Below are 17,556 nucleotides of genomic sequence, written 5' to 3'. Positions count from 1 at the left end.
CTGCAGTGGAAGTGTGTGCACACACTTCCAAGCCTGTCTGTATACATCTCAATGAATGAAAATGCACTTCAGGAAATAAACACAATAGGAACCTTCTATTATTATAACTCTGTTTACTAACACCAGCAAAGGGTTTTTCTGTGCTGGAAATAGCACGGCACCGCTCCCGCGAGCACCTGGAGCTGACATCACTGTGCTTGGAGCCCAAACACATCAACTCAGCAAGGACCCTTCCTCTGGCCAGCTTCTGCTGTGCCAGAAATATTCACCTTTGCATAGCAACTGCAGAATCAGCAAGGCCTGGCAGTGCTGGAAGGAGACCCCCAGCAGCATCAGAGGTTGTGCTGCTTCCAGGCTCAGGTCAGACCTGGCACAGTGCCACTGTCATCAGCAGCAGCAATTCCTCCAGGCAGGACTGGCTTAGCAGTGCTCATGGTGCCTGGCCTTGTTTTCCCAGCTGAAATATGCTAAAATACACAGAATTTATAGCTGTTTCTGTTTAGTTCTACACAGGTGCATGACTGCCTATGAAAAGCATCCATTTTTTTGCAGCACTGGATCTCTCAGTAGGTTTTGTGACTTTTTACAGAAAACACCTCACACTCACCTTCCATCAGCCATCACATTTCAGGCTTTACTGCAGAAAGTGATAAAAAAAACCCTGGTTTTTTTCCTCCTATCATTTAGGTTTATGCACTGCCATCAGAACTAGTAAGATCTTCTAACATTTCACTCTTTTAGGAGGAAAGCTGAGCCCTCAATCTCTGTGGTTGGAATGTCCATAAAATACATTTAAAATATGAACAGGGTCATTATTCTGAGGTTATTATTCCTACTGATTCTAGCAGACAAACATTTGGTTGTCTTTCCATAGATAAATCTTCAAACCCATTTAAAAATAAATAAAACACCAACAGTGCAAGTGGACTGCTGAGCAAAACAAACTTCTTGCAGCTAAATTCCCAGCTGCTATTGCACTGCTGGAAACTAATGTGCTCACAGGCAGAGAGGCTCTGGGGTGGCCTCCAGACCAGAGTCCTTCTCCCTACCTTAATCTGCAGCTTCAGCTGAATTCAATATTCATCACCCCCTATGATAGCACACAGCATTGCTCTCACATGCCTGAGAGGAGGCTGCATTTCAGTTAATGCAAAAACAATTTTTCAGTCTGCTTTAGCATGAAGGGCACTAATGGAATTGAAACTGTCAGATCATTTCTCCTAGGAAGAGGAAAAGGACCTCTTTGGATCACAGCAAATGAAATCCTCATTAGAGTCACACTGACTCTAAAGCACTGAGCCATTTGGTAAATAGGGAGCTTCATATCAACAACATTTCCCAGTTAATGTAGGAAGAATTATGATGCAAAAATAAGTTTACACACTGAGGGCCAGGTCACCATCTGTTTTTTTGCTGACAAAGCTCTGCTATAATGTGCTCCTTGGCTGATTAACATCTGAGGGGACTCGGAATAACCTTGAAATCCAGTGAAGGACTTCCACATCCTGTCTTTATCAAAACCCTGCTGAAGTCAGTGGAGGTTTTCCTGTTGACCTCACTGTAATTCTTATTTGTTATTGAAGAGGGATCACAATGCAGGGCACAAGCACACTTACCTATTTTTCTCCAGTTCCAAGACGAGCTCCTGGCCTTCTGCCTCCACTGTAACTTCAGCTCGGGGTGGATGCTGCGTGCAGGGGAGAGGGTGCCTGTTACTCATGCATCATCATCCTTATGAACACATCCACAAATACAATGGAAATGGCAGCTGACCTCAAACCACCCCTCACCTTCCTCCTGCTTCAGACCTGGAGTGGTGGGGAATGGGAAGGGATGCACCAGGGTGCCTCCCAGCTCCCGGCAGGCTGCTGCATCCACAGCACAGCCATGCTGAGGCAGCAAGCAGTGCAGGCAGCTGCTGGGCTGCTGTACCTGAGCTAGAGACACCACTTGGTGTCTCAGGAGGAATAAAGTTCTCAGGCAAGGCAACAGGTCCTTGTGTTGGAGTGTTTGGAGGTGCAGTTGGATGGGAAGAGCTCCCTGCATGTCCCTCTGCTGCAGATTGTGCTCAGCACAACATAACAGGACTTGCCCCCAGAGATTGAAGAGTCAAATGTCTGAGCTAGTTAACCAAAGCTTCCTTTGTTGTCACAGCAGAAAGACATTTTTAGGAGCCTATTTCAGGACGAGAGGAATCACGCCTCTTCCAGAGATTCTCATTCATTCCTTTACTCACAGAAAGTGCCAGTGAAAGGCAGAGAACAGGGACCCTTGGATGCATTCAGACCCCAGCCACTGCACAGACAGAATTTCAGGCCTCCCCAGGGCTTGCTGCTTTGAACAGAATGCACCTCAATTTCTTAGTGCAATGCCAAATGCATACACTAACCCCAACATTAAAAAAAATTAAAAAAAAAAAATCATTTCAGAGGCTTAAAGCATAGAATGAGATTTTTAGAGGAGCAACTAAAAGAGGCTCTGGGGTCTGCAGTTTTACCTCCCTCAAAGCAAAACTAGTAAAGTCAGCTTGGGGCTTCCAAGTCTGAATGCTTTCTCACAGAGAAAATGGATGAAGAAATTCCCCAGAAGAGAAATAGCTCATATTAATATAACAGTGCACTTTATTCAGCTGGAAGAAAAAAGAAATCATGAGGGTTGGTGAAATTATTAACCCCGAGTATTTTCTGAATCAGTGTTGGAGGAGACTTTGAGGAACAGAACATTGAAAATGAAAGAAAGCAAGGTTGACTGAATGGGATGTTCTGTCAGGCCCGAGTTATGCTCACTTGCCATTTCAGCAAATACAAGTATCTCTTTTCATCAGCTCCCTGCTCATATTCTGGGTTTTGCCCATCCTTCAGTTTCCAGGACGTGGCATCAGGCCCACGCAGATGATGCAAAGCAAGTTAATACATTTAGGATATACAAAAAGGGATAATTGCAACAGGCAGAGCTTCTTTTACTAAATCACAGGTGCACAATTCATCTGAGGGTAGGTCTGTGCTTCAGTCACTAACATGAAAGCACTGTAAGGCTGCCTTGCCAATAGCTGAGGGTCTCCATCATCATAAAATCTCTTCACAAAGGTTGTGCTAACATCATTATTACTCATATCACCCTCCCTCCTGCTTCAGTAATCCCACTGCTTCAGTCCATCAATTGCTGTGTAAATGAAATATCCCAGCTGTATATAAGCTTTGCTAACACTCATTTCAGAGCCAATGGGAACTTGCCTGAAACAAACCAAGTGCGACCCCTGAGACCCAGCAAATTTATGTGAGGGGAAATGCTCTCCAGATGTATTTGCATCACTATCAATAACAGAACCAAAACCTGCAGGCAGTATCACAAGGGCATTTTGAAAAGAACTAAGATCACAAGAGAGTCGTTGTAGAGGTTTTTGTGTGTTATAGGACACAATGATAAGTTTTAGAAAGTCTCATATTATGGAAAAGACCCATTAGTAAATTCCCAAATAACACCACTATATTCAAGAAAAATGACATGTCTCCATAATGCTGAGCTTCCCTTTTTTTTTTTGGTTCACAATGTAAAAAACACCCTGTGGACTTTCCTCTTTCTGTCAATCTCACAACTGCAATTACTTCTTGATTGCAGCAACACCAAGCCTGGGAAAGGGAACTGTGTTTTGTGTTGGATAACAGATAACACAACTGTGTTGTGTTATCTGGACCTCAGCGATTGTCAGAGTCTGGAGGCTGCTGAGATATCCCTTCATCCACCCATGGAACAGCAGCAGGGGTGAGAGCTGCAGTAACACACAGTGTCTGAGGCACAGCCAAACCCACCTGAGCTGCTGGCTGGCTTTTCTTACCTAGTGAAGCACCCTCACAGCTGGGATTCACAGAACCAGAGAATGGTTTGGGCTGGAAGGGATCTTAAAGATCCTCTTGTTCCACCCCCATGCCATCGGGCTGGAACACCTTCCACTAGGAAAGATGGCTCCAAGCCCCATCCAGCCTGGCCTTGCTCACATCCAGGGATGGTGCATCCACAGTTTCTCTGGGCAACCTCTCCCAGTGCCTTGTCACCTCACAGTCAAAAATTTCTGTCAAATATCTAATCTAAACCAGCCCTTTTTCAGCTTAAAACCATTCTTCCTTGTTCTGTCAATCCACACCCTTGTAAAAAGTCCCTCTCCAGCTCTCTTGTAGCTCTCTTAGGTACTGAAAGATGCTACAAGGGCTTTCCAGAGAGTTCTCCAGGATGAACAACCCCAAACTCTCTCAGTCTGTCTTCATAGGAGAGATGTTACAGCCCTTGGAGCATCTTCACTGCCCAGCCCTGGCCTGGCTCCAACAGGTCGATATCATTCCTGTGCTGGGGATCCCAGACACGGCAGGTGGGGTCTCACCTGACCAGAGCACAGGGTCACATCCTCTCCCTTGACCTGCTGGTCACACTTATTTTGGTGCAGTCCAGGACACAGATGGCTTTCTGGGCTTATCTTCTCCTACAGCAGATCCTTCTATCCAGCCGTTCCCTAAATGCCACCTAAATGCACGGCCCCGCTCCCCTTTCACAGACACAGACCGAGCCTTTAAGGCACGGCGGAAGGCAGGCTGAATGCAGTTCCCAGACGCACCAGCCAGCTCGCTCAGCCTTTCCTGCGATCTGCAGGAGCCATGGCAGCTCCTTGCTCATCCCCACGGCTTAGCAAAGCCCAGCCACGCCTCGCCAGGTGCTGCGCCACCGCGACACCCCCCTGCCCCCCAAAGGCAGGTCCGCGAACAAAACAGAGACCAAGAGCTGGACCTACCTTGGGGCTGCCGGGGCCACCCGGGGCTGCCCAGCGCGGCACCACCACCTCGGGCTGGGGCCGCTCCTCGGCGGCCGCGGCTGCGGAGACAAGGGGAGCGGCTCAGCATCCCGGCCCGGGGGTCCGGCAGCACGGAGCCGGGGCGGGAGAGGAGAGAGAGCTCTGCGCTGGTTGTAGGAAAAGCAGGAGGATGCCCCAGCCCACCCACTCACCCATCCATCCATCCATCCATCCATCCATCCATCCATCCATCCATCCATCCATCCATCCATCCATCCATCCATCCATCCATCCATCCATCCAGCCTCCCAGCCTCCCAGCCTCCCTCCCCGGGCGCTCCCGCAGCCGGAGCGCTGGCGCGGGGCTGCCGCACAGCTCCGGGCCGGGCACCCCGCACTCGGAAGGGGTATCCCGCACTCGGAAGGGGCACCCCGCACTCGGGAGGGGCACCCCGCACTCACGGGGCGGCGGCCGCAGCAGCAGCGAGAGGGCGATGCCGCAGAGCAGCCCCCGGCCCCGCATGGCTCCGGGCAGGGACCGCTCTCGGCCGCCGCCGCCGCCCTATAAACCCGCCCGGCGCCGCCTGTCCCCTCCCACCGCTCCGGGCTCCGTCCGCCCCGCAGCCCCCTCCTCTCTTGCTCTCCCCTCCGCACATCCCGGGATACTCCCGGTGGTCCAGCGGCTCTGCCCCGCCGGGCTCTGTGCCCGCTCCGGGGCAGGGGGAAACCCGAGCACTCTCTGGGGCTCCCTCTGCAAAACCTCCCATCCAGCGCCTTCGCCAGCGCGGAAATCCATTGTGCTTCCAAAGCTAGGAAAAAGGGGAGAGCTGGGGGAAGGAAGAGCTGTTTATTTATTTGTTTGCTGTATTTATGTGCAATCTTATCATAGCTGATTCCGTGGTTCCAGAGACATCCTAAATTTCTGAGAAATACATTACTCTTGGATACTGGAAAGGATACAGGATAGAGTTTTATGTGCCTGTATAAAAGGGCAGAAGCAAAAGGATGTTCTCTGTCTCTCTCCCCTTTATGGTCGATGGGAGGGCCAGGCTTGAGGAAGGACTTGGGAACATCCAGAGCTCGTATTCCCAGTGCTGCCCTTCAGGGATATCCACGAGGATATATCCTGCCATGAGGCTCCCGAAGGAGCATCCCTGTCTTCTCCTGCATCCTTCAGGGCTGAGCCAAGGCTTGAAGTCCACACATCACCTCTTTGCTGGATCCCTGCCCTTCAGGGAGCTGAGCACCTGGGGGGTGCAGGACTGCTGAATCAGCCCGTGGGGTCGGGGTCACAGCAGGACAGGAGAGCCCAAGCCAGTGGGGCCACGCCGAGGTACCAGCTGCAAACACCGGGGGACTCCATGGTGCTGTAGGAGCTCCTTGCACACGCTGAGCCCACAGACTGCCTTTCCTGTGGCAGGGAGTGACAGCCAGCTCAGCTGCAGCCCGCTCAAAGCTGCCAGGCTTGGCTGACACCGATTTTTATGGGGTCAGCTCCGAGTGGCAGGAAGAGCCATTACCTCTTAACCACACTCTTCAGACAGACATTGATCTGCATTTTCCATTCTATTCATCTCTGTGCTTCAATTGTCTGTGTAGGTGAACCACCAGGGAAATGAGAAATGGGGACAATTTGCATGTGGAGAGGTTAAGGGTAGAGTGTATAAGTAAATCAGGCTGGTAGGAAGTGAATACTCCCTTCAAAATCAAGGTTTGCCAGATAACAGTAATGATTTTGTCTCTTGTCCAGAGTATTATTTATGCTATTGAAAACTTTAATATCTTTTATACTGAAGGTTTGTGCAGGCTCCTGCCAGGGCTGCCCAAAGGAAAGGTTGTTCCCTTTTGCAGGTACCATTTTGGTTTATATCTCACATATGTCCCCTTTGTCCCCCAGCACTGCACAAACTGAATCTCTCTGATCCTGTGAAGGTCAGATTATTCCTGGTATCACCCTGGCAGAGGAAAGTCAGGCACGGTAGGGACACCTAGAGGGAATAATCAGGGTGAGAGGGCTATAAGTGACATTTTAGCTGACCCATAGAGAGGTCATGAATTTTCATGGCACAAGTAAATCCTCTTGTTTCAAAGAGCAAAAAATGCAGGGGGAAAATTTCAGCTCTTCTCTAATCATATGGAATATCCTGAAGGGAAATCTTGATTTTTTTTTTCCTGTGAATTCCCCTACTTATTTATAGCTGCCTGTAATATAGAAGAAAACAATGCCACTATTGTGCATGTCTATATTATAAATAAGTAAAAATGCAAGCCAAATTTAGACACAAATTTAGCTATATATTTCTCTAAAAGAACATCAGCTCAAAAAAACACAAAATGGAATAAAATGAGCCTTATATTAAGATTATTAAAATACATAGGCCAACAACTATCTGGTTATGATTGTTTTCAGCGGTCAAGTGTCATAAAAATAAAATATGTGTAATATTTGCATTTGTTATATAGTGATATTTTTACCTTTGGATCTTGGTAATATGAGAACGGATATCTCACTTTAAAACCACCAGAAACTCCCTGTATAAAAATATAATGACAGACTGTGCAGTGGTTATATATAGGTTTAGGTTTATATATGTATATATATACATATATGCATATGTACATATATATATATGTGTATATATATATAAAAAATATATTATTTACATTACTGAGACATTTTTGTATAGAAAAATTCAGGGTATTTTAGCCTTATTAACAGTGCCCAGGTGCTGTAATGCAGTTTCTGGCACAGGGTGAGTCAGATCCTGCCTGTGCCCACCTCTTCAAAAGCTCTTCCCCTAAATCTTGCTGGATTTCACAGAACAAGGTCAGACTCCTGGTTATCTAAGAATTACACAGGCTCAGACTCATTTCCTCCAGGATCCAAACTGTCTGATTAGGAGTATCAGCTGGGAATTTCAAATCTGCTTTGTTCCCTCATCTGTTACATCCCCGTGGCCAAGGCATGGAGCAGCAACCTCCATGCAGCAGCCAGAGCAAGGGTGAGGTGTTCCAGCCTCCCCAGGGCAAAGCTGATGACAGAGCTTTTGCAGAGGGGGTGCTGCACTTGCTTGACAAATTTTCAAGATGATTTAATGCTATTGTTGATAGCTGGAGTGCAAAAGATGAGGATTGTCCCTTTATGTTCATAGTAAATCAGGAATTAGGCACTTAGAAATGGACCCAGGGAGAGGAAAATGCCTGTTCAAGAACCAGACTTGAGCAGAGAATGACAGAGACATGTACCACAGCTCAGTAATATTTCATGTGAACTCTATTAGGAAAGGCTGTGGAACAAAGTGCTCTGAGAAGACTCCTGCTGACACTGAAGAAAACTTTACCCAGAATCAAACCTTAGCAGGAGAAGGGAGAAGGGAGAGGACTGTCCTGCCTAACCTCTGCACTACACACACTCTCACTGATGAGAGAAATGTTACAACTTTGGCTGACTCGAGTGGAATGTGAAATCTCCCATTTAACAGAACATTCTTCTAGTTCAGATCATTTGAAATGATCAAAGGAAGGAGGCTGTGAATCAGTGAATGAAACTGGAGATTCAAGAATTAACTCCTTTATCCAGTGTCTTGACAGTTGAGAGCAGCTTCAGCTGACCCAGAATATTCTGTTCAGCTCTGCTTTTCCCCCACCCATGTAGGACAGCAGGAATATTTGGAAGGGCCCTGGAGCAGCTGTCCTGCCAAAGAGGGAGAAGTGCTGTAAGATGATCAGGAGCTAGACAAGGGCTTGTCCTGATGTGCTGATAGCAGAAGGGTATCAAAGCACTCCCTGTGCTTCTTTTAAAGGGTGGGTCACTGCTACCACTTTCTGCTATGACTTTTGCTTCATTCCAACAGGCAAGTGAACTTGAAGATGATTATATTTGCAGACACATCTTTTAACTCTATTTCCACATGTGAAACACTTATAATCCTCTCTGTGCTCCCTGCAACCTTCTCCAACACAACAGTGCCTATACTGAAATTGTTAATTCTAATAAGAAAAGGGAAACAGGCACAACAGCACAAGGGTTTTTAATAACATCCACTCCATAAAACTGTCCAGTAATTTAGAAGAAGAAACTTGTCTTTGTGATGTACTGGGAAGCAGTGTCTTTAGACTTTTACAGTAGCAGGAGGAAAACAAACTTTGTACAGAAAATCTTCATCTGTTTTTCAAGCTGAGAAGGAAGCAAGGTGGCTTTTAGTTTAGATTAAGGTGAACAGTAAGGAAGAAAATAATTATAAGAGAGTAGAACATGTCCCTTTTATGTCCCAATTGCCCTCTGCACTGCCATGAAGACTTTCAGGAGGGCACACAGCCACCAAGGCACTGGCCCTGCCAACACCAGCCACTTCCCACATTTCAGGAGGAGAAGTAACAGCACAGATACTTGGCACTTCAGGAATCTGCATTACGGGAAGATTTGCGGGTGAGCTGCAAATCACCTAGAAATGGGAACTAAAAAACTCTTCTATCGCATTTTCCCGGCTGCAGAGCTGCCAGACATGCTGAGGGATGATGCAGAGGAAGCCAGGTTTGAGTGGGTTGTTTGTGTAATTTTCACTTCTGGTGTAGACAAGAGAGAAGAGCCTTCAAGAGAGCTCAGCTGAGGGCTGGCTGCAGTGACACAGACCTGCAGACACAGATCCCTCACAACCACTCCAGGACATCAGCTCTAGCTGGGAGGGAAGAAGGGATCACCCTCACAAGTAGTTTCCCATTAGTAAATCCAGGATATGTTAAACCAGTCTTCCCTTTCTCTGGCCTTGGTAGAATAAATCACAACATTGTACCATTCTAGATTCTGATGCATTGAAATATGTCTGATATGCTACTCCACAGGGTATAAAAAGAAAGATGGGAGAAGAGGGAAGTTAGATCTGGAGAATAATCTCACAAACAGCTGTTTTATACCCCAAAACATACTTCTGGAGGGATTTGTACATTTGGCCACATGCATTCCTGCAGGCCATATCAGCTTTCAGTGAGAATTTAGAAATGAACAGGCATTTTGTGCTATTTATAAGACTTTCCCCTTACACAAACAGCTCATCAGACCCTTCAAAAGATGAGGACCTCAGCAACTTACTAAAGCTACCTGGGTTTCCCATTGAACACGCTGACTGAAAAAGTTGTGTTGAGGAAAACATTTATTTCCCATTCTATAGTATCTCTTTGGATTATAATAAGTTTTAAAAATTACAATACTTGAAAAAACTTTACTTCCTCTTCCTCATCACTGTCAGTTACATTGACAATGTAAGTGCTGGAGGGAGTAGATGGGGGGGATGGCAGAACCTCCTCTACCACCTCCACGTCCAGCTGTGGCAGGGGGCTCAGCACTCGCTCCTCGCTGCAGGTGCTCTGGCAGGACACCACCTCAGGGCTCCCACAGACACGCTGGTTCTCACACAGCCTCTCTTCTGAGTATGCCCTGAAACGATAGTCTTCATCCAGAGTGGAAAATATCACCTCCTGCCTCTGGTTCCTCTCCTCATAAAAGCCAAAGCACTGAGGCACTGAGCTGGAGAAATTCCCGTAGCCAAAGGGAGCTCTGAGTGGGAATGTGCTGCAAGGGAAGAGAGTCAAGGTTGGCTTTCAGAAATGCAGGGCTGCACAAGGACACTGATGGTCTGTGCTACTCAGCTTATCCTGTTCTTTAAAACATACAAATTTAAAACCACACCTAGTTTCAGCACTAGAGCCAGGACAAGAGTAGCTCAGATTCCATTTCTGTGCATAAGCATCTCTTCAACCTCATGCACACACAAGGTTGCTCTGAGAACAAACATAAACCCCACTGTATTTATCAATCAAATAAAATCATAGATAAACCAGCATACAATGAGTTAACCAACATACTCAGATTAATTTTAAAAATCATCAAAAGTCAGTTTGTGTAATTTCTGTATGCCAAATTTTGTGACAGACCTGGGGTAAAATGCTCTTATTTGTAATTTTTAGTGAGATCTTACATCTGTTACACTGTTAGCAAACAGAACAGGAATTCCTTGTGCCCAATATGTGCTTATCAATGTTAATATTTAAAGAATGCACAGTAATACATTTTTTAAAAGTAAACACATGGTAAATTGCAGGAAGTTACTATGTCAAATGGAACTGCATTCCTCTAGTGGCAGACACCTGAATTTTTATTCTGATGCAGAAAGACACAGGGATTGTAATTTACAGTGTTTTAGAGAAATTAACTACATTGTTAATTGAACAAAACAAAAATATGTGAAGAAGTAATAGAGCTCCACAGTGCAGGCATTGTAAAGACATTGATACAATAGCTCTTGAGGTTTCAAGGGGACTAATCATCATTCCAATCTAATATTTAAATTTTTAATGCATACATCTGCACTTTCAGTTCAGAAATCATGACTCTTGTATGCAAGAAATTAGTTTATAGGACAGAGAACTTATAAATCACTGTATTAGAAAGACCCTGGCATTTGCAAAGCTGGCATTCAGATGGCATTAATGGACTTCAGAAGTCCATTAATGTGTGAAATCAGAACAGTCTTTTATGCTACAAGAACTCTTCTCTCTCAGAGGCCTCACAAAACCATCTCATTTCATTCACCAAGGGCTGAGCAAAGATCATTTTTAGCAATTTTGGGAATATGTGTTCTGTGTTTCCTTAAAGGACCTCAAAAATAGAAATGTCTTGTATTGCACTTGTCAGCTCATGAAGTTCTTCTGAGTTTGATGGGTCATCATTAGCCCTAATTAAAGACCAGGTGGTCTTATTGCCACAGGAACATACTGGTTCCTGCTGCTAGTGAGAACAACAGTGCATGAACAGGCAAAATTTAAGTCTAAAAATTGTAATAATTTGTTAGGTTTGCTATTGCTCAGTTATGAAAGCAAAATGATGCCCTGTAAAGAATAAGCAACAGATGCCTGGTGTTTGAGCTGCCACCTGCACCAGGGCACTGCTGCTTCCTGTGCATGCTCAGCCCACAAACACCCACAGGACACCACATGTGTTAGCCTGGAAATTCTTTGATTAGGGGAACTCTGATTGACTGAAAAGGAAGAACTGGGAATTACTACTTATAAAGGAATTCTGCAGACACTTCCCACCAGGCTGGGTTTCAGAAATATTAGCACTTATGGCACTCTCAGTGTGCCCAGGAGACACCTCCAGGACACACCCACCAATTCTATCTGACCACTTTCAAACTATATTTACATTATCTCTACCTAATGCTCTTCTGCTGAAATCAACTGCACTTAGACCCATAAAGTGGAAAGAAGATACTTCTGTTTTCCATGGCCTTGGGAGTGCCAATTACTGCAGCAGTTCTATGGAGCCTTCAGTAACTGGGCATGTATTACGAGCAGGCTGAGGCCAGGGGGTCCCAGCACACAGCAGCTACAGGAAGGTCAGAGCTCCTTTCCCTCTGAATGCTCCACCTGCTGTCTGCAAGTGAAAAGATTCTCTGCCTTTCAGCATTTTTTCTTACTGGTATTGAAATGGTTTCATTACCTTGAGGGGAAACAGCGAGGCCCAGGTATAAAGGAAGGGTGGCAAAATGGAAACTGAGGAGCTCCTCCAAACAAACTGGCTGGTTGTCCAATGGGAGCAGACACGTAGGCAGGTGAGGGAATAAAAGGGGTAGCCTGGGGAAGAGCTATGCCTCTAGGAAAAACAGAAATCCCTGGGATCTCAGTGCTAGAGACAGAAAACCTGCCACTAGTGCTGCTGATGTTACTCGGGTTTCTGTTGCTGAAGCTCTCAGCGAAAACGGGTGCAGGTCTCTTCAGGGAGAAATTGAGCCCAGGTGATACAAAAGCTTCTGTCTGAGCAGGTTCAGCAAAGTGCTGTGATGAAACTACAGGGTGCAGGGGCAGGGTTGGAACTGCAACAGCCACTGATGTGGTGCTTGCAGCCGTGGTCTGGAAAAGGGTCATGGGCACAGCGTGCTGGATGGAAGAAGCCGGCAGACGGATGGCGGGAGACTCACCTTCAGGAAATAAAACAGATACTTATCAGACAGGAACAGAGAGTTCTGATAAACAGCATCATAGCAAACCACAGCATTTCTGGGTACACACAGAATAATTCCCCCTGAAATTTCCCAGCAACTCATGTCATACACCTAATGAGGCACCATTCTGAGAGATGGCTTTGGAGCCCACACAGCAAAGCTTCATGCACAGAAACCCACGGGAGGAAGGAAGTGGCTGATGTTGGTCCATTGCTCTGGTGAGGCTCTGTCTTGTCCTAGTAAGGCCCCACCAATGGGATGGAGTGTGCCTTCAGCTCAGAAGACCTCACAAGTCTACTGATGTGAAGTGAGCCAAATTTGTAACAATTCTGTGTGCTGAGGAGCCTAAAACACCCTAATCCCCAATATGTTTCCTTATTTCATCAATGAATGTACCCACTAAACACTTTTACTTTGAAATGTTTTGCAGAGCACAAACTTCAATGTACACTTTCAAATCACACCTCATCAACAGGACTGCCTTTACAGGGAAAGATTTCAAAACACATTGCACAGCAATTTTCAGACATCACTAACTCAGAACTTCATAAGAACAAAGCTTAGCATTCTTTTGTTTTGGCATCTCCAAGTATTACCACACAGAATAATTAGGCATTTCGTTTTCTTGTCTCATTGCAAAGAAAGCAGCCCTTTCCAGGATGCTTAAAGAGGAAAATGCCATTGCCTGGATCTGAGCTATTTGCTCAGTTGAAATCCACTGTCCCTGCACTGACAGAGCCAGAGCTCTTTCTCTGAGGAATATGCAGATCAGCTCTTGCACTGGTCTGGGGCTCTCGCACTATTTCACTGCCAGTGTGGACTTTTTGTAAAAAAGAAGGATCCTTCCAGGGTATCTGTAAGGTGGAGACCAAACGAGGGAAAGAAGCAGCTGTAGCTTAGCATCTTAAGTACAAAGAAGTGTTGGTAAATAATCACACCTTCTCTGGGCAACCTGTGCCAGGGCCTCACCACACTCACAGCAAAGTTTTTTCCCAGTATCTAATCTAAACCGACTCTCTTTCAATTTGAAGCCATTCCCCCTTGCCTTGTCACTACTGGAACAGGTAAATTCTGAATTTTTAAAATAATTCACTACTGAAAACTCACAGACTGGACGTCCAATACTGTTCTTAACACTGGTGTTGACAAAAGAGTAAGTAGGTGTTGAGAAGGAAAGGGTGCCAGCTGGATTTGTAGCGATGGAACTCTGGGAAGTGCCCGAAAATGCAGCAGAGCCAGGTGGTGAAGAACACTTCTTTTTGTTTGGCTGATAAACCCAACCTGTCAGAGATGAAAGAAAAGATGCAGACATCCAATATTTTGGATGGTTTAATTATTTATCTAAAGCGATGTTATCTGTAATTCTGAAGGATCTGATAAGACAAATCCAAAACTGCTCCTTGAGGCAATGGCAATGCTCCACTTATTTTTGTGAGCTAGAAATGGGGAATTTTACTGGAGATGGAAATGAAACAGAAATATTTGGGTATTGTTTAGAAGTTACCAAGTAGTAGCTGCTTGTGAGACAAAAAAATACTAAACACTGGGGAGTGATGTGGCCCAGCTGAGGAAACCACATTAAGGAGAACATGATACTGTACTGTGGGCAGTGTGGAGGAAAACCACGGCTACTCAAATGTGGTCTTTCCTCATGGTTTCCTTAACCCGTTAAGTCTCACATATATCTGCAGGTTACAAGACATAACAGAAAATATGATCCACTGGGAACCCTGGACAGATTGTGGAAGAACAGGTTTGCCTTTGCCTGACAACATTAACCAAACACTAACAGTCACAAGAACATATTATGAATTTACACTGAGCTACTTGGTTTCTTAGACAGATTAATTCTTAATGCAACTTTAAAGAAACAGTTTTTTTTACTTTTTTTTGAAAGATGCAAGGAGAGAGGGAGAGTGATGCTCTTTTCTTTGTTTACAAAGATTAGACAGGATCATGAACAAGCAGCATTATGACAACAGAGAGAGAAAGGATCACAACACCTGGTATCTCAACAGCTTTTTTAAAGTGTTTTACATTCTGTTATCTTCTGGATAAATTAAATTGTTAAGAGTACAAATTTTAATACTTGACAAATGCTGTGAAACATTTTCCACACCATTATGTGGGAACCTCAAGTCTACATGTTGAAGAATCCCACAGAATACAATGCTGTTTGTGCTTCCTGTGACATTTCCCTTTCCTGCTTTTAAGAAATGGACACATGTGTCACCACAGGCCACCTGGGCAGCTGTTTCTGGAGCAAGGAAACTGATGCAGCAGGCCACACAAACTCACTCTCTGGCCATTAGACTATTAAAGCATTCAAAAAAGCTGCTATAGCTGCAGTGTTCTAAGCACCAGCATTTTGGATGCTTTAAAAAATTCATCATTTCAAGCACCCAGAAGGATTGTGTGCTTGAAATACCTGTACTTTTTTTCTATCTCTATTAATTGCCATAATGCAAGAGATCAATTTTCCAAAAAAGCCCCGCACTTCTAAATCATTCAGGTAAATAACTAAGATGTTTACCAGGAAATTCCTCCCTGTGCTTCAGTTTTATTTTGTTAGCTTCCTCGTAATAGGGCTGCTTCTGCTCCTCAGTGAGTTTGCTCCACTCCAGGCCGAGCTGAACGCTGATCTCGGCGTTGTTGGCCCCCGGGTTGGCTTTGGCCACAGCAGCCCTGTGGATCCTGGCCCACACCATGAACGCGTTCATGGGACGCTTCACACGGCCACTCTTGGTCTTGCTGAATGGAGTGTCTGGCATCCCTGTGCAACAAGGCAAGGAAAGATCATCACCTTCCATCACAGCAGCTCACACTCAGTGTCACACCCACAGGGTGTTTGGTAATCAGCAGAGCTGTGGAACAGATGAAACTCAGTGCACATCTGGAGAGCAGCTCCTACAAAATCCTGCACTGCCCTTGGCTGAGTCACTGCACAAGGAATCAGTTACCTGGCTTTTGTTACATATAATTTTTAAAAAAAGTATATAAGCAGGGACTGCTAACACACTAGTTTGGATTTCAGTTGGCTTGTTTTCTTATGAAATTATAAACTAATTGTTGCATGGCACAGACCACACCACCGTAAATTTATTATCACCACCAGAACTAAGTAACCAAACCCTAAGGATGCAGGACTAGCACTAAGGATGGGGAGGCTGCTTAGTCCCACACCTGTGCACTCCCTGCCTTCTCAACCACAGCTGCTGTTTTGGGTTTCCGCTTGTGTTTTGTTGAGTTGGGCTTTTTTGAGATATAAATATATATGGTTTTGTTTGGTTTTTTTTTTGGATTTGGGCACTCATTTTGTTGGAGGAACATGTGTTCCCAAATGATTGTTACGTGATACCTGGCTTTGGCTCTTTGTAAACACAGGCTGCATTTAAATTGAGCTGGCAATATGATGAATCCACAGGCCCTTAAAACTGATCCCTGAGCAAGCAATTTCCTCCTGGAAAAGTTTTAAAAATTAACTCTTTCACATCACTGATAAAAGGAAAAAGTCTTTAAGACCTTAATTAATTTTGAATGTCTAGATATTAAAAAAAAACTTCTAATATAGATGTTTCAAAATGCTCTTCATTTAACAGGTCCAGAACTTTGCAGAGAGATATATGACTACTTTATAGCTTTAAAAATCAAGCAGATTCCTGACCTTAAAACTGCAATCACAACTCAGTGTAATTCTGAATGCTGTCCTAAGGGGTTTCATGCAGGCAGGAGGAACGTGACAAAACTGCCTTGATTGTAACAAACCACCACAGATCTCTGTGCTCCCATGCTTTTGTGTCTTATGCTGTGCAAGAGTTTTGCTAAATCCAGTTTATGCAAAGAGATGGTTTTCTAACATGACCTTTCCATTTGTGTTCTCCTGCCTCAAAACCAGTCACCCTGCAAGCTCTCTGACCATAATACCTGAATCCGAGGGCAGGACTGTAAGGGGAACGTTTTTTGTTTCGATCTTTGGCCGCTGCAGTAGAGGCTGCAATTGAACTGGCACTTGTTTTACCGGCACTGGAGTCACATGCACCAGCTGCGAGGAAAGCGGGCCTTGGAGCTGGACGTGGGACCTGGGAGGTAAGGGCTGAAACAAGACCGGGATATTCTGATCTTGCGGAGGGTTCCCAAGCTCGCACAGGGATCCAGCTGGGGCATCGCTCTTCTCCACCTTCACTGGGCGGGAATCATAGGTCACGCTGGGTCGCTCCGTTTGGACGGCAGCTCTTCTCCAGGACTTATTCCCAGTTTGCTCCAGGACCTTCTCCTCGTTCTGGCGATCACCGCTGCCCCTTTCATGGTCCCTGTCTCTCCTGACAGCACTCCGGGCCTCTTTCTCAACCGCCGCCGGAGCCGAGATGCACCTGCTCTTCTTCGCCGCTCCCTCGCTGTGCCCGGGCCGGCTCGGGTGCTCCTGCACTTGGACGCGCAGCCCTCCGAGGGGGCCCATGACCTCCCTGTGCCTGGGGGGCGAGGCGGGGCTCGCCCGGGCGCGGAAGCGGCAGTGCCTGACCCTGCGCTCCATCGCTCCGCCGCCGCTCCTCGGCCGCCGCCACCGTTGCGCCAACGCTCCCCGCGGCCCCGCGCCGCCGGCGCGCACCGAACCCGCATCCCGCACCAACCGCGGGGCCCCGCGCACCGAGCCCCAGCCCCGCCGGCTCGTTCGCGCTGTCCCCCCGCCCCGCGCCCACCGGTGCGGCCGCCCCGACCGCCCATGCCGTGCTCGTTGCTCGGCGCGCTCGGAGCGGAGCGCACGGGTGCCCGGCCCCGG

At 46.2% G+C, this 17,556-nt stretch overlaps 2 protein-coding genes across 2 annotated transcripts in view; both read right to left on the bottom strand.

Moving 5' to 3' along the window:
* Positions 1 to 5,376, bottom strand: part of ADAM19 (ADAM metallopeptidase domain 19) — a 32,329-nt gene extending 26,953 nt beyond the window's left edge. Inside the window, exons 1-3 of the mRNA XM_064387623.1 lie at positions 5,242 to 5,376; positions 4,781 to 4,860; positions 1,617 to 1,687 (exon numbers count right to left, since the gene is read on the bottom strand). Of these exons, the coding sequence (XP_064243693.1) occupies positions 1,617 to 1,687; positions 4,781 to 4,860; positions 5,242 to 5,302 (212 nt within the window). The 5' untranslated portion in view covers positions 5,303 to 5,376. The remainder of the gene's footprint in view (positions 1 to 1,616; positions 1,688 to 4,780; positions 4,861 to 5,241) is intronic.
* A 4,535-nt stretch (positions 5,377 to 9,911) lies between these two features.
* Positions 9,912 to 17,480, bottom strand: SOX30 (SRY-box transcription factor 30). The gene is made up of 5 exons (XM_064387849.1): positions 16,704 to 17,480; positions 15,313 to 15,552; positions 13,887 to 14,060; positions 12,278 to 12,755; positions 9,912 to 10,348 (listed from the first exon to the last, which is right to left on the bottom strand). Exons 1-5 carry the CDS (start codon positions 17,308 to 17,310, stop codon positions 9,979 to 9,981), a joined length of 1,869 nt encoding a protein of 622 aa, XP_064243919.1. The 5' UTR covers positions 17,311 to 17,480; the 3' UTR covers positions 9,912 to 9,978.
* Positions 17,481 to 17,556: the final 76 nt, after the last annotated feature.

The sequence above is a fragment of the Passer domesticus genome, chromosome 13, assembly GCF_036417665.1.
Source record: "Passer domesticus isolate bPasDom1 chromosome 13, bPasDom1.hap1, whole genome shotgun sequence".
Lineage (NCBI taxonomy): Eukaryota > Metazoa > Chordata > Aves > Passeriformes > Passeridae > Passer > Passer domesticus.
Note: the sequence above shows the minus strand (reverse complement) of the source record. Positions and strands in the feature narration are given on the sequence as shown.

Bases quoted from the DNA above. Each gene is read 5' to 3' on its own strand.
- SOX30 (XM_064387849.1), bottom strand. From the start codon at position 17,310: ATGGAGCGCAGGGTCAGGCACTGCCGCTTCCGCGCCCGGGCGAGCCCC. The intron at 15,553-16,703 runs GTATTATGGTCA...CTTGTTGCACAG, and splicing joins AGTCCTGCCCTCGGATTCAG to GGATGCCAGACACTCCATTC. The intron at 12,756-13,886 runs GTGAGTTTTCAG...TATTTCCTGAAG, and splicing joins CAGTATTGGACGTCCAGTCT to GTGAGTCTCCCGCCATCCGT.